At 64.5% G+C, this 15,167-nt stretch overlaps 3 protein-coding genes across 3 annotated transcripts; 2 read left to right on the plus strand and 1 right to left on the minus strand.

The window, feature by feature from the left end:
- The first annotated feature begins 52 nt into the window (after positions 1 to 52).
- On the plus strand, positions 53 to 5,595 carry DNAI2 (dynein axonemal intermediate chain 2). Its single transcript, XM_071451355.1, has 12 exons — positions 53 to 1,105; positions 1,379 to 1,540; positions 1,620 to 1,741; positions 2,253 to 2,395; positions 2,900 to 3,013; positions 3,585 to 3,724; positions 3,908 to 4,030; positions 4,224 to 4,450; positions 4,597 to 4,732; positions 4,803 to 4,949; positions 5,046 to 5,243; positions 5,326 to 5,595. The coding sequence occupies exons 1-12, from the start codon at positions 923 to 925 to the stop codon at positions 5,362 to 5,364; spliced, it is 1,734 nt and encodes a 577-aa protein (XP_071307456.1). The 5' UTR covers positions 53 to 922; the 3' UTR covers positions 5,365 to 5,595.
- Positions 5,596 to 6,233: 638 nt separating this feature from the next.
- On the minus strand, positions 6,234 to 9,992 carry BTBD17 (BTB domain containing 17). The gene is made up of 3 exons (XM_071451374.1): positions 9,607 to 9,992; positions 8,311 to 8,587; positions 6,234 to 7,793 (listed from the first exon to the last, which is right to left on the minus strand). Exons 1-3 carry the CDS (start codon positions 9,695 to 9,697, stop codon positions 6,713 to 6,715), a joined length of 1,449 nt encoding a protein of 482 aa, XP_071307475.1. The 5' UTR covers positions 9,698 to 9,992; the 3' UTR covers positions 6,234 to 6,712.
- A 3,282-nt stretch (positions 9,993 to 13,274) lies between these two features.
- On the plus strand, positions 13,275 to 14,769 carry GPR142 (G protein-coupled receptor 142). The gene is made up of 2 exons (XM_071451375.1): positions 13,275 to 13,478; positions 13,806 to 14,769. The coding sequence occupies exons 1-2, from the start codon at positions 13,292 to 13,294 to the stop codon at positions 14,657 to 14,659; spliced, it is 1,041 nt and encodes a 346-aa protein (XP_071307476.1). The 5' UTR covers positions 13,275 to 13,291; the 3' UTR covers positions 14,660 to 14,769.
- Positions 14,770 to 15,167: the final 398 nt, after the last annotated feature.

Here is a 15,167-nt window from a genome sequence, read left to right on the forward strand (position 1 = left end):
ACTGCCTCCCGTGCGGGTTTTTTTGGGGGATAATAATTTTTTTGGTGGATAACTCAGTGTTTGGGGCAGTTTTGAGTTGACCTTCCCAACATGGCGGCGGTCACGTGATACCTCACGCCGCCGCCATTACGGGGAGGTCGTGTCATGTGACTGTAGCGCCGGGGTCACGTGACGAGGTTCAAGCTGTTGCCTGGCAACGGAGACGCGTCCCCGGTCAGGCCTCACCGGGAGCGGGACGGGACCAGGCCCCACCGCGGTCCCGGAGCCTCCGCGGGGTCCATGGTCATCCTGGGCGCTTCCTCGCTCCGTCCCCGTGGCTCAACTCCGCTCTGGGGCTCCCTGAGGCTCCCGTTGCCTTTTGAGGCCCTCTCAAGGTCCTCCCTGCAGAGGATCCCTGCTCCCGTTTGGGCTTTGCCGAGATTCCTGTTCCCTTTCGGATCGTCTGGGACTCCCTGAGCTTCTTGTTCCCTTTCGGGACATTCCCAAGGCCTACACTGTCTTCTGGGGCTCTGGAGGGTCCCCACTCCCTTTTGGGGTCCTCCATCCAAGACCCCATTTCCTTCTGGTGTTCCCCATCTGTTTCAGCGTCCTCCCTCTCCAGGCTCTCTGTTCACACTTGGGTCTCTTTGAGGCTCCCATTCCTTTTTTCCTTTTCCTTCATACCTGAAACCCTCTCTCCTTTTGAAGCTCCCTGAAATCCCGCTCTCCATCCCTGAGAACCCCACTCCTTTTTGGGATCCTCTCAGCATCTCCCACTCTCCTTTGGAACTCTCTCCTCCTCCTTGAGGCCCCTGTTTCCTTTTGGGCTTCCCCAAGGGGCTCCATCCCCATTGGAGCTCTCCATCCCTGAGGTCCCCCCTCCTTTTTGGGGTTCTCTTGGAGGAGCCTCCCTCCCTCCCTGGCCCCCCAGCCCTTTCCCACCATGGAGATCAAGTACGAGTACTCACGGAAGCGCAGCGAGTTCGGCCGCCCCTGCAGCTTCTCAGACCTCCTGGCTGAGGTGACCGTGGACATCCCACCCGACCCCACCCTGGCCGAGGACTTCATCCCCCAGGACCCCGTGGACTTTGGGGTGCAGGAGGGTCCTGTCCTGGCCATGCATGAGGTACGGGGACACCCCCTGGCCGGGCAGAGGGGACATCCTCGGGTGGCAGCCACACAGAGGGCAGCTGGCCCAGGGAGGATGGATGGATGGATGGATGGATGGATGGATGGATGGATGGATGGATGGATGGATGTGTGGGTGGATGGATGGATGGATGGATGTGTGGGTGGATGGATGATGGATGGATGGATGGATGGATGGATGGAGGGATGGTGTGACAGGCACCTTTTGGGCTCAGGGCCCGTGTCCCCTCCATGTCCCCTCCATGTCCAGGTGAACACAGAGCGGGCTCAGGTGTCCATCCGGGGTGTGAACCACGTGGAGGGCGGCTGGCCCAAGCACGTGGACCCCAAGAACCCGGAGCTGACCACCCGCTACCGGGAGGAGGTGGAGAGGGAAGAGGTCTACACCAAGACTGTCCAGCGCCTCGGCTTTGTAAGAGCCTGCCCTGCTCCCCCCAGACCCCCAGGGCCCCCCAGGGCCCCCCAGAGCCACAGCCCTGCTGTCCCTGCAGGTGGTCGAGCACTACATCAGGCAGAACAACACCATCGACATCTACGAGGAATATTTTGAGGAGGAAGAGGAGGAAGAGGAGGAGGAGGAGCATCCCTCAGCCAAAACCATCAATGTCATCAGGTAGCACAGCTGGGGGGGCTCGCCAGAGCCTCAGTGGGGTCAAACCAGCTTCACAGAAAACGGGAGAATGTTAGGAGTTCAGTTCCAGTGGGTTTGGGATGGTCCTGGTGCAGTTTGTGGGTGCAGAGCCCAGCTGAGCCCTCCCTGCCCCTCACCCTGCCCAGGTGATTTGGGGGTGAGAACCAGGGTCAGACCCAGCTCTGAGCATCTCCTGGTGGTGCTTTTGGATTTTCCTCCTTGTTCTTGGTGCCTCAAAGGTTAATTTCCACATCAGGGGTGTTTAGGAGTCAGATCCAGTAAGATAATTGGATTTTTAGAAAGGTATGACTGGAAAGAGGATGAAATCATCAACTCTTCTCCCCCCACCCGACCCCTCAGGAGAATCATTTCCTGCACTCAAGGCTTGAGGGCTGCAGATTGGCTTCCTTGTGGTTCCCACAGTTCCCTGTGGGAGATGTTCATCCCAGGGATTTGCAAACTGACCCATTTTGGCTGATGTGTCACCCCAAAGGGACCCCAACAACCCCAGGAGGATGGCCACACACCTCTCCTGGCACCCCGACGGCAACCGGGCCGTGGCCGTGGCTTATTGCAGCCTGGACTTCCAGGACAGCAGGAAGGACCTGAACTCTGATTCCTACGTCTGGGATCTGGGTAAGGGCCAGGCCAAACCCACCAGGGGACAGGGGATGATGCACTTTGTGTCTCAGAGAGCAGGATGGGGCTGGCAGCACCCCGGGGAGAGTCACTGGGGGAGCCTCAGTGCAGAACCAGGAGAAATAAGAGCTGGGAGGGGGGAAATAAGCACTGAAATTCCCCTCCGTGGCTCCCCAGCCTGCCAGGCAGCAGACCCTCAGATGAAGGTCTGGTATTGATGTGGTTCAGCTGGTAATGAAGGAAGAAAGAGGCAGCAGGAGCCCGGGGTGAGACTTGTGCAGGCCTGCCTCACACCTGGTGTGTTTTGGAGTGAAAAGGACAAAAAGGGTGGGAATGCAGATTTGTGCATTGAGGGTCTGTCCCCAGGCCAGTTCCCGGTGACATGGGCACCTCATCCTGCACAGCTGTGTCAGGGAACGGGGTGGGGGCAGCAGGGTGGGCTGGGGGCTGCTTTTGGGGGGCTGCCTTCACTCTTTGCTCTTCACTCATCCCTCCTTGTAGAAAAACCCTACGCCCCAGAGCTCACCCTCAAGCCCTCGTCCCCTGTGGTGACCCTGGAGTACAATTCCAAGGACTGGTATCACATGCTGGGAGGCTGCTACAACGGGCAAATAGGTGAGGGGGTAACTCTGCTCCAGCCTGGCTCCAGCCCTGCTGCTCTGCCAGGACCTGTGCGGCCTCTGGGAGAGCAGGAGAAGCCCTGGGATTTACCTGTGGGCAGGTGTGTGCCCACCTGAGCGGGCACCCAGGGAGGGGAGGACACCCTGCCAGGGAGCCCTTCACAGCAGATGGAGGGATGGATGGATGGATGGATGGATGGATGGATCCAAGGGATGAGCAGGATGGATGGATGGATGGATGATGGATGGATGGATGGATGGATGGATGGATGGATGGATGGATGATGATGGATGGATGGATGGATGATGGATGGGGGATGGATGGATGGATGGATGGATGGATGGATGGATGGATGGATGGATGCATGGATGGACAGATGGATGGACAGATGGATGGATGTTGGATAGATCCAAGGGATGATGGGTGCTGTGCTCCCACCTCTCCCACCACCCTGGATGATCTCTGGGAAGCACTGGGTGAAGTTTGCTCCCTGTTCCATCTTGGACAGTGGGGGGAAATGTGATGAGGAAAGGAGCTGGGCATGGGCTTTTCTTTTCCTCCCCAGTGTATTGGGACACCAGGAAAGGGGGGCTGCCCGTGGAGATGACCCCTGTGGAGTTCAGCCACAGGGACCCCGTGTACGGGGCGTGCTGGCTGCCCTCCCGAACGGGCACCGAGTGCTTCTCAGGCTCCACTGATGGACAGGTGAGGGGCTGCAGCTGGGCAAGGGGCCAGGGGCTCCTGAAAGAGCTTCCTGTGCCTGCTCTGCCCCACAGCAGAACAAGATCCCAGCCTCCCAGGCTGGCACAGGGCAGCTGCAGGACTGCCAGCACCTCTGACCATGCTGGGAGCAGCCCCCAGAGCCCCTGCCACACCTTGTCCCTGCAGGTCCTGTGGTGGGACATCCGCAAGATGTCACAGCCCAGCGAGAGGCTGGTCTTGGACATCAGCCGGCAAGATCAGCTGAAGGACGCTCTGGGTGCCATCTCCCTGGACTTTGCACCCATCCTGGTGAGTGTCCCTGTGCCCACCACCCACAGCCTGACCTGGGCAGGAGGGGGAGCGCAGCCCAGGGGTTCCAGTCCCTAACCCCCCCCGTGGTGGTGGGTGCCAGGGTTCTGGCTGCAGCAGGGTCTCCTGCTGCCTCCCACACTGTGAGATCTCCATCCTGCTGACAGCTGCACCCTCCTGCTCCCACCCTCAGCCCACCAAGTTCCTGGTGGGCACAGAGCAGGGCATCATCATCTCCTGCAATCGTGATGCCAAGACACCACCCGAGAAAATCGCCAACATCTTCAGAAGCCACATTGGGGCTGTCTACAGGGTGACCAGGAACCCCTTCTTCCCCAAAGTCTTCCTGTCAGTCGGTGACTGGACTGCTCGGATCTGGACGGAGGAGCTCATGGATTCATCATCAATTATGGAGACCAAGTAGGTCTCCTTTAGAGAAGTAGTAGAGAGCCTTTAGTTGGCCAGAAATCATCCCCAGGGCGGGTAGCAATGGGGTCTGGTCATCTCTGGGCTGGTGCCCGAGGCAGGGTAGTGCCAGCGTGGCTGAGGGCTGGCTCTGCTGGAAGGTACCACAGCTCCTACCTGATGAACGTGTGCTGGAGCCCCGTGAAGCCGGCCGTGTTCTTCACTGTCAGGTCGGACGGCGTCCTGGACATCTGGGACTTCCTCTTCCACCAGAAGGCGCCTTCCCTCAGCCTCAAGGTGGGTCCCCAGCACCTCTGGGTGCTTCACATCACCCCAGGGCCGAGTGTCACCCCCCACCTGTCCCCAGGTGTCCAACGATCCCCTGCTCAGCCTATGCTCGCAGGACAACGGGCGCATCATCGGCTGTGGCACCAGGATGGGCAATGTCTCCCTCCTGGAGATCTCCCCGGGGCTCTGCACCATCCGGAAGAACGAGAAGACCCTGACCTCCACAGTATGTGCCCCCTGAGCGTGCCCACACTCTGCCTGCAGCCCTGTGCTGTGCCCAGCCTCGTGGCAGGGTCCCCTGTGCCCCCACATGTGCCCCCAGATGTTCGAGCGGGAGGCGAGGCGGGAGAAGGTCCTGCAGGACAAGTACAAGGAGCGGCTGCTGCGGGAGCAGGAGCGCCTGCGGGCCCAGCCCGAGCAGCAGGAGGATCCAGTGCAGACCTTCAAGCAGGCCCAGGAAGATTTCCTCTCCAGCATCAAGGCCGAGCGGCGGAGGAGGGGCCTGGAAGTGCCCGGAGAGGTAACGGGGATGGGACAGCCTGGCCACCACAGCAGGGACCCCAGCACGGGCACAGGGCACAGGGTGAACCTCTGTCTTTCAGGATGAAGAGGGGGCGGCAGCTGCACAGGAGCAAAGCTAGCAGGAGTAGGAGGATGCCAAGGTCAGTGTGCTCCAGCTGCACCTTCCTTTCCTCTCCATGCCAGAGCTGCTGCAGGGATGAAACCACTGTCCCCAAGCCAGGCAGCTCTCCTGGGCTCTCTGCCCTCCTGGGGTGGCAAGTGGGGAACCCTGCACAGCCCCCTGACCCCTCAGCTGCTCCTTGGCCTTTGCATCCTTATTTTCTTTGGTGTAAATAAACCTGTGCTTTCCACGTCACATTTCCTCTTTTGTCACAGCAGGGTCGAGCAGAGGGTGAGAAAGTCACGTCCTCCTGCTCCTCCTGTCCTTTCCTTGACCCAGGACACTCAAAGCCAGTGGCTGAGCACAGCCAAGCACCCACGGCAGCACAGGATGTCCTTCAATGTCCCCAGGCCGTGGAGCAGGGCACAGCAGGGTGGCTGGTGGCAGCAGGGGGCCCCAGTCCCCTCTGGGCTCTGTGTCCCCACAGGAGCAGCCCCCGGCTGGGTTATCAGTGCTGGGTAAACACAGCCCTGCTGGTAGAACTGGCAGCCACCCCGACTCCTCACCCCCCTTAATTAATCATTAACGAGCTGCCAGCAGCACTGTCACAGCGATGGGGATATCACGTGGGTGGATCTCTGTGGGCTAAGGGGGAGCCCCCCAGCAGGACCCTTCCCCAGGCTCTGCTCAGGGGCTGAACCCACCCATGGGTGATGCCAGGACAGGGTTCAGGGGCCATCACCCCCCAAACCCATGCCAGGTGGGGACCCACGTCCCCACAGGGAAATGCACCCGTGCCTGGATGGGTGCTCTCCTTCCCAGGAGTTCCATCAGAAGGAGCTGGGCTGGGGAGCAGCATCACCCCAAAGATGCCCCACACATCCCACGCTCATTTTCTGCTTTATTAGGAAAGGGGTGAGGGTACCTGGACAGGGATGGGGCAGCTGCCACTGCCAGTGGGGACAGTGCCCCCCACCCCTCCTCCACTGGGGGAGGCTGACAGGCCCCCACCCCCTGACTGGGCAGCTCTGTTTGCTCCTGAGCTGGACACAGCTGCCCACACAGAGGGACCCCGGGGCTGCCTCGTGGGAAGGATGAGCTGTCCCTGTCCCCATCCCCACACCCACTGGGGTCTGTGATGTGCCCATGGGCTGCACGTTTCACCTCCTGCACCCCCTACATGGGTCTGGGGCACAGCCAGCATCCTCCATCCCCAGGGACAGCGATGGGGACGGGACATGGCAGGGGAACACTCAGGGAGGGGTGGGCAGTGCAGAGCTCAGTCCTGGAGGCCCCCATCTACCTACAGGACCAAGCGTTCCCCCCACGGTGCTGGGGCCAGCAGGACAGCACCCAGCTGCTCCTCGTTACTTCTTCACCTTGATGAGGGAGTGGTAGACAGGCTTGATGATGATGTGCAGGTGCAGGGAGTTGTCGATGAGGTACTCGGAGGTGCGTTTCTGAAGGTCGGCGTGCACCAGGAAATCGGCGGCCTCGTCCGAGCTCTGGTGGAAGCTGTAGGCGTGTTTGACCAGCACGCGGCCCTGCTGCCTCACGCCCACCAGCACGGTCTTCTGGAAGCTGACACCGGCAAAATCGGGGCTGCTCATGGCCGGGGTGATGGCGAGGCGAGGGCGCCCGTCCTCGATGCGCACGGGCTGGATGGCGCCCGCCGCCGAGTCCGAGTAGACGGGGCGCAGGCTGACGGGCAGCCAGCGCGGCGAGAACAGCGCGTTCCACGTCACCCTCTTGCCGGCGTCGTGGCTGCTGGGCCCCAGCTGCGTCTGGAAGCTGGTGCTGCGGTCGTCCCGCGCCGGGTTGGTGATGACCCACTGGGAGCCCCAGCTGGGCGCGAGGTAGTTGCGGGGCAGGAACATGCTGCAGTTGACGTCGAAGTACTTGGCGAAGTGGAGCGGGGAGGCGGCGTGGAACTGGAAAGCCTGGAAGAGCAGGTCCTGCACGGCGGCGCGGTGCCGCGCCAGCACCGCCGACTGCGCCTGCAGCCGGAACAGCTGGCTGGGCGCGATCATGGGGTAGCGGATGGCACGCAGCACCCGCTCGGCCACGGGCGCCTCGGGCTGCCGCCGGCTCAGCCAGCCCTCCACGGCGGTGTAGAGCTCCAGCTCGCTGTGCAGCACCAGGTCGGAGCGCTCCAGCAGCAGCAGCAGCAGCTCCACGCTCACCGAGCCCCACTCGGCGCTGCCCAGCACCGCGGACAGGTTCCAGGCCAGGAACTGCAGGCAGCTCTCCTGCAGCGCCGCGTCCCCGACGCGCACGGCGTAGTGGTACCAGCCCACCACGTGGCCCTGGCTGGACTCGCTGGCCAGGTGGGTCCTCATGTATTCGGCCACGCCACGCTGCAGCCCCCAGACCCGGTATTTGCTGGCCAGCTGGTGCATGGGGATGGCCTGGTGCAGCAGGATGGAGACCCCCCCGCAGTACAGGTACCTGGGGCAGAGCAGGGGGTGGTGACACTGGGGACATCCATCCCCGGCAGCTCAGTTCCCAGGGGAGCAGCCTCTGCTTTCCACTGAGTATTCCCACCCCATGGGGTCCCCAGGGTTTCCAGAGAAACACCTCCCCTCCTTGGATGCTTCCCTCCCATTCCATGTGATCTCCATGGTCCCCAGTGGGGCATCCTCCTTTTCTGGCTGCATCCCATGAAGTGAAGCATCTACTTTCTTTGGCTGCATTCCTCCCAGTACACTCATGCCACAGGATCTCCCTCTTGGGAGATCCTGAGAGGAATCTTCCCTCTCGGGCTGCATCCCTCCCAAAGTGCACATCCCTCCCAAACTGCACATCCCTCTCAAAACGCACATCCCACTAGGTCCCTGTGGTTCCCAAGGGAACATCCCCCATCCTTGGCTGCATCTCTCTGGCCATGCCCATCCCGTGGAGCTCCCCGTGGTTCCCAGGAGAGCTGCACCCTCTCTCCTCCCCATCCCACGGGGTCCCTACGCACCTGATGAATTTCTCGAAGAGCGCGGCGGTCTCGGGCGGCTCGTACAGGGTCACGACGCTCTGGTTACGCAGGAGGCTCTCGAAGACCTCGCTCTGGAGGCTGAGCAGCAGCTGGTGGGTGTGGAACACCTTGGGCTCGTCGGAGGCGGCCGAGCGGACCCGCAGCACCGAGTCGCTGCCGTTGCCGTTCTGCAGCAGCTCCTGCAGCCGCTGCAGCAGCGTCAGCGAGTGGTTGATGGTGGCCGCCGTGGAGTCCCCGCTAAAGTCGGCTTTTTGGGCTGCAGGGAGATGGGACAGTCCCAGAACTGCACCCCAGTGCCAGGCACTGAGCTGGGGTGGCGTTACCGGGGGGCTGTGCACCTCCTGCCTCCGCTCCCCCAGTGCCAAAGGGCCGCTGGAGCCAAGGGAGTGTGGGGGAACAAAGGACGTGGGGACATTTGTGTCCCTGAGAGCCAAAAAACTGCCTTTCTGCAGCAGAAGGGCTGGGACCACCATGTCCCAGGCTGGGGTGTGCTGGGAAATGGCCGGGTGCCGGCGGCACTGGCTCTCAGCCCGGTCTGCCTGTCCTGATCCCGTCCCTGCTGTGGGCAGAGGGAGCCCCGGGCATTGCCCTGATCCCTCACATCCCTGATGGATACGTGGGGGGACAGAGAGCCCCTGGGTGTGGGGAGCCAGGCATGCTCTGCCCCACAGCCAGGAATGGGGTCCCGAGCAGCCTGGGGACACCAGCTGCCCTGGTGTCACTTCAGGTCCGTGCTGGGATCCCAACAGGGACTGGAGGGGGATCTGGGAATGTGGAACAGGGATCTCCATGCTCCTGTGGGCAGTGGGATCCTTCCTTCTCTCCTCTTCTCCGTCTTGACACCACTCCCACCCGCTCCTCGGAGCATCCTTTCCCCAGGAGGAATTTGGCCCCGTCTGTCTCAAATCCATCTTCCTTCTCAAATCCCGTCTTGCTGATGGATTACCCTTCCCAGCGCCGGCTTAAGGCCGGGGGATGAAGAAGGGGAGCAGAGATGAGGAAGGGGAGCAGGCGCCCTGAACCCCGCGGTGCTGGACTTGTCTGCCCGCGGCACCGAGCCCTTCCCGGGGTACCCACCAGCGAGCACAACCCGGCTCCGAGAGCGCAGCACACCCAGGAGCCACTTCCATCCCCTCCAGACACCCCGAGGGCAGCCGGAGAGCCGCGCTCAGCTCTCCATCAGCCGCCGAGCCGCACCCCGGCACCCGGCGAGGGCAGCGCTACCCGCGGCTCGGGGACCCTCCGTGCCTTCCCCCGCGCCGCGGCCGCCCTTACCGGCTTGCACGGTGAAGAGGAGGAGAAGGAAGGCGGCGGCAGAGCCCCAGCGGCGGGTGGCCGCGGGCCGGGTGCCCGTCAGCCTGGCCATGGCGTCGCAGGCGCATCTGCCGGGTGCGGCGCACGCTGCGCGCCCGGTTCTTATGTAGGCCACGCGCCCTCCCGGCCCGCGGGCCCGCGCCGCCGCATCGATTGGTGGAAACTGGGACCGGCCGTTGCCACGGGAACGGCTTCCAGCCCCCCCCGCATCCCACCGGGACCCCCGGCCCCGGCCCCGCACCCCGGGGTGCTCCGAAGCGGGGACGTCGCCGTGCGGGAGCCGGTGCTGCCGCAGAGCCCCACGCGTGGCCGCGGCGCTTTGTGCCGGGGTCTTTGCATTCAGGGCACAGCTCGGTGGCCTCCCGCTCCCCCCGGCTCATGGGTATTCATGCCGGCAGCAGCCCATCACCATGGCATCCGCGCTGCCGGCAGGAACTGCCTGCCCTTTTCCCAGCCTTTGCAGCCAAGAGGCCGCCCGTGCGCCCTGTGCGGCCTCCCTGGCCCCCCGCCCGCCCCGACGCCTCTTGGGGGGCTTCACCACGGGGCTGGGGCCCCCCAAAGCCGCAGCGCCACAGCAGCAGCATGGGGCGGTGCTGGGCGGGCAGGGTAGGGACAGCGGGTGTCGGCCAAGTGGTGCCGACGCCACTGGGGCTGTGACCCCGGTGGGGACACAGGAGCAGGACCCGAGGCGGGGGGACGCATCCCTCAGAGGAGGAGCACAGCCCGCAAGGGCACAGCGGCCCCTTACCCACTGCCGAGGAGCCCCGTGCCCTGCACAGCCCTTTGAACACGGGCTTAGACACGGTACCAGATGTTGGGCGTGGGCAGATGTTGCTGCAGCTGCCGAGGGGGTGGGATCACCATCTGTCTCTGACCCTTGGGCGCGGAGATTCAGCACAAGACAATGATCAGCCCCACGCCGCGCTGCTGGGGCTCCCTGGCCCCTTGCAGGGACGGGCGGATGGGCGATGCTCAAGCCCTGTGCCCCTGTGCCCAGGCTGGGCAGGGCACCCCCAAAGCCGCGGTGCCAGCAGAGCGCCCGGCCCGGGGCTGGGGGTGTCCTTGCACCGTGGGGCCGCGGGGGACAGGGCCCCCGCCGCGGCACAGCCGGTTCACGGCTCAGCGCGTCCTCCGACGCCTCATTTCACCACCGCCTGATAAACAACCGCCTGTGCGAGCGTGTGCCCGGCGCGCCGCCGGCACCGTGCCAGCCCGGGCGGCGGCCACAGCCCGGCGACCCCCGTGTTGGGCTGCTCAGGGCTATAGGGGGATACGAGGGACCGTGGGGCTGGTCCTGGAGGTCGCCAGGGGACAGGGGACACCTGCCAGTGTGCAGTGAGGTAAGGGAGCAGCTGTGCTGGCCTGGAGATTGCGGCTGAGGGCTGGCTCACCATAGCGACCTGCGCCAGGCAGCAGTGCCAGGGCATCGCCCCGCGGGCTGGGGGGGCACCGGAGAGACGGAGCTGGACCCAGGGACCGGCAGGGGACAGCAGGGCCGTCCCTGTGCTGCTGGGGAAACTGAGGCACGGCGTCCGGGCAGTGGGCACTTGGGAGCAGCCAGGGCAGAGCGCAGCAGGGACACGCAGGCAGCGCACACGGATTCACGCTCGTGTGCACACACGTCACACCCTGGAGCTGTGCACATCCTCTCTCCTGTCCCCAGAGGTGGCCGCCGGCCCAGCTGCCCCCGCACCGCCATCCCTACTGCTCTGGAGCCCTGTCACGGTCACCCGGAGCTGCCCAGGTGACCCTTCCCGGCCGCCGAGGGCCGGTGGTGACGTCCCCGTGCCCTGCCCGCGGCTCTGCCCACGGCGCTCTCCCTCCGCCCCGTGCCCCGTGCCCCGGGAGGCTGTGCCATGCTGCGGGTGCCCGCGGGGACAGGGACACCGGCAGGGACACGGAGCCCGCAGAGGACACGGACACCAGCGGCACACGGACACTGACCGGGACACACGGACAGCGGTATGTCCGTGAGAAACACCGCGCCCAGGGAAGGTGGCGCTGCACGCCCGGCGGGTGGCACTGGGGACAGCCAGGTGACAGTGCCTGTCCCGCAGGCTTTGGGGAGCGGGAGCCCGGGCAGGGGGAGCAAAGTGGGGCCAGAGCGATGCCATCCTCCCCTCCAGCTGCGCAAAGGGGATCGGGCTGGGAAAGGGTTAAGGCGCTCGAGCAGCTGCAGCCGATCGATGCCTCAGTTCCGCGGGGGACGTGGATGGACGGGACCTCCTGCTGATGAACCGGAGCTAATTTGCAGTTAATTGGCACCCCTGGGCTCCCCCCATCCCCTCCCTTCTTCTCCCTCGGGCTGTGCTCAGGATCTTGCTGGGGTTCCGGCCGGGAGTTGCAGGGTCGGGGAGGTGGGACCCCCGGGATCCCACACACACCTCGGGCACTTCTGGGGGAGCAGATCCATCATCGAGTGTTGGATTACTGCAACCGAGGGTCCCGAAACGGGAGAGAGACCTGCCCGCCCCTCCAACCCCGGCCCTGAAGCCATCGAGTGTCTGGGACAAGGGGAATTTGGGGTGCCCCGGGGCCAGGGCCAGTCTGGCAGGAGTGTGGTGCCGCGTACCCCCTCCCTGAGCTCAGGACCCCCCTTTGCACCTGCACCCCAGGATCCCAAGACATCCCTCTCCCAAAGAGCACCCCACAACCCCCGGGCCCCGAATCCCCCTACACCCCAGAACCCCCGATCCCAGGAGCTCCCGCACCCCAGAACCCCCGATCCCAGGACCCCCAGGACCCCCTGCACCCCACAATCCCCATCCCAGCATCTCCCATCATCCCACACCGGGACCGAAGGTGGCGGTCCCTATGGGATGCAAATTTGGGGGGGGATTCTGACCAATCAGAACGCAGCCCTCAGCTCTGGCCTCACCCCTCCCGGGGAACCCATCTCCGATTGGGTGGGGCCGGGCTCCTCTGAGCCAATAGGAGCGCAGAGCTCGGGAGGGGGTGGAGCCTCCCTGGTTTATGAATGGGCGAGGGCAGCGCGGGCACGACCCGGGCGTGGGGAGAGGGCAGAGGGATGGGGCAAAGACCGGGGCAGGGAGCAGGGCACAGATAGGGCAGGGATGGGGCACAGATAGGGATGCGGATACGGATCAGGATCCGGATACGGGCGGGGATGCGGGCAGGGCTCCTCCAGCTCCGCTGCCTCAGCCTGAGGAGCTGGAAAAGGACCAGCTGGCAGCCTGGAGATGGCCACCCCACACTTGGCACCACTAGGACCCCCCCCATCGGCACCTCTGGGTCCTCTCTGCCGCCACTGGGAGCCGTCGGGTGGCACCCAGCCCGGGCTGGGGGCCAGAGGCTCCCTCTGCTGGCAGCTGCCCCAGAACATGATGTTTTAATCCGGTTTTCTACAAAAACGGGGCTGAGGGATAAAGAAGGAGCAGCTCTGGCAGCGAGGGCTCTGCTGGGACATGGCACAGGGGGCTTGGGGTGCATTGCCTCCCATGGGGGTGCAGCAGCTCCAGGTCTGCCGGAGGTGGCACATTTGGGATGAGCCCACTGCCCATGGATTCTACAGGACAAGGGAGCTGGGATCCAGACACAGTGGGGACACCCAGGAGATGGACCCTGTCCCCAAGCCCCCAGTGCCATGTCACGGCTGACCTCCCTTCTAGGTGCCATCAGGACTCTGATGCCGCTGGTGCTCCTGTGTCTCCTCACAGCCGGTTTGTGGTGGAAGATGACAGTGCCGGTGCCCAACAGCACAGCGGTGTCGTGGGCACTGCCAGAGCCAGAGCTGGAGCTGGAGCGCTCACCCTGCCTGGTTGGCATCGTCCCCATCGTGTACTACAGCGTCCTGCTGGGGCTGGGGCTGCCAGGTGAGGGGGCTGAGGGGGCCGGGGGGCTGGAAAGAAAGGCCCTCAGGATAGAGGGGCTTTACCTGTGCCCCCCCAGCCTCAGACCCGGCCCCAGTGCCCGGCTGTGCTGCCCAGCCCAGGGCAGGTGCCACCGCCACGGGGACAGATGGTATTTGCATTGCTTGGGCTGGCACACGGAAGAGATTAATCAGCCCAGCAAATCCCCACAGCACTGGGATATTTATAGCTCCCCTCAGCTGCAGCCTGGGCAGCTCTGGGGTCCTGGTGCTGCAGGGGGGCCTGTGAACCCCCAGCTCTCACCTCCACCCGTGGCTCCCCTCCCTGCAGTGAACATCCTGACCGCCGTGGCCCTGTCCCGCCTGGCCACCAGGACCAAGAAGTCGTCCTACTGGTACCTGCTGGCCCTGACCACCTCCGACATCCTCACCCAGGTCTTCATCATCTTCGTGGGCTTCATCCTGCAGACGGCCATCCTGGCGCGGGCAGTGCCCAGCGCCTTCATCCACACCGTCACCGTGCTGGAGTTCACGGCCAACCACGCGTCCACCTGGGTCACCGTGCTGCTGACCGTGGACCGCTACGTGGCCCTGTGCCACCCTCTGCGCTACCGCGCCGTGTCCTACCCGCGCCGCACCCGCCGCATCATCGCCGCCGTCTTCGCCGCCGCGCTGGCCACCGGCGTCCCCTTCTACTGGTGGCTGGACATGTGGCGCGACGCTGACGCCCCCACGGCGCTGGACACGGCGCTCAAGTGGCTGCACTGCGTCACCATCTATTTCCTGCCCTGCAGCATCTTCCTGGCCGCCAACTCCGCCATCATCCGCAAGCTGCGGCGGCGGAGGCGCGCGGGGGGCGGCAAGACCACGGCGCTGCTGCTGGCTGTCACCGCTGTCTTCATCGTGCTCTGGGCTCCCCGCGCCGTCGTCACCATGTGCCACCTCTACGTGGCCTCGGTCAGGAGGGACTGGCGCGTGCACCTGGCCTTGGACATCGCCAACATGGTGGCCATGCTCAACACCTCCCTCAACTTCTTCCTCTACTGCTTCGTCAGCCAGACCTTCCGCCGCGCGGTGGGCGAGGTGCTGCGGGGGCAGCCCCGGGCAGCCCCCAGCCGGGGCAGCGCTCACTGCCCACCCCTGGCCCTGGAACCACTGAAACTGCTGGGCAGCACCACGCTCTGAGGCAGGGCAGTGCCCGGCTGGCAGCCCCGGTGCCCACCCAGCCCCACACGGGACCAGGGAGACCCCCACCCCTTCCACGGAGCCAGAGTCACTGCTGCTGGGGGTGGCAGGAGGAGGGGGTCGTGCCCAGACACTCATTTGGGGATATCGTGGTGCCTGCCTGGCAGCAGCAGCCCAGGGTGGGCAGCTCAGCCTCACCCATGCTCAGTCCCTGGCACAATACTGGAATCATCCAGGGAACTCATCCAGGGGACTCATCCAGGACACGCCCCAGCTCAGTGGCACCGAGGGTCCTGGGGAGCCCAGAGCTGCCCGTGGTGAGGGTTGGAGGGCACAAATGAGCTCCTGCGAGCCCTGACAAGGACGTGGTGCCCACTGGGTGCCACTCCATAAACTGCTGTGCTGAGACCAAAGCTCTGCCTGGCTCTGGCTCCCTGGGGGCAGCTGGCATGGAGGCACCCTGCACAAGCATCTCTGGCACGGGGTCCCTCTGCCCTGCCCACCCCCG

Source organism: Agelaius tricolor, unplaced genomic scaffold (genome assembly GCF_023055355.1).
Source record: "Agelaius tricolor isolate 1412-34295 unplaced genomic scaffold, bAgeTri1.0.p SCAF_32, whole genome shotgun sequence".
Classification (NCBI taxonomy): Eukaryota; Metazoa; Chordata; class Aves; order Passeriformes; family Icteridae; genus Agelaius; species Agelaius tricolor.

What these genes read in the sequence shown, in the direction of transcription:
- DNAI2 (XM_071451355.1), top strand. Translation starts at nt 923, where the DNA reads ATGGAGATCAAGTACGAGTACTCACGGAAGCGCAGCGAGTTCGGCCGC. An exon ending in AAAACCATCAATGTCATCAG is followed by an intron (nt 1,742 to 2,252) that starts GTAGCACAGCTG and finishes GTCACCCCAAAG; the next exon opens with GGACCCCAACAACCCCAGGA. An exon ending in CAGGCTCCACTGATGGACAG is followed by an intron (nt 3,725 to 3,907) that starts GTGAGGGGCTGC and finishes TTGTCCCTGCAG; the next exon opens with GTCCTGTGGTGGGACATCCG.
- BTBD17 (XM_071451374.1), bottom strand. Translation starts at nt 9,697, where the DNA reads ATGGCCAGGCTGACGGGCACCCGGCCCGCGGCCACCCGCCGCTGGGGC. An exon ending in CCTCTTCACCGTGCAAGCCG is followed by an intron (nt 8,588 to 9,606) that starts GTAAGGGCGGCC and finishes ATCTCCCTGCAG; the next exon opens with CCCAAAAAGCCGACTTTAGC. An exon ending in CTCTTCGAGAAATTCATCAG is followed by an intron (nt 7,794 to 8,310) that starts GTGCGTAGGGAC and finishes GCTCTGCCCCAG; the next exon opens with GTACCTGTACTGCGGGGGGG.
- GPR142 (XM_071451375.1), top strand. Translation starts at nt 13,292, where the DNA reads ATGCCGCTGGTGCTCCTGTGTCTCCTCACAGCCGGTTTGTGGTGGAAG. An exon ending in GCTGGGGCTGGGGCTGCCAG is followed by an intron (nt 13,479 to 13,805) that starts GTGAGGGGGCTG and finishes CCCTCCCTGCAG; the next exon opens with TGAACATCCTGACCGCCGTG.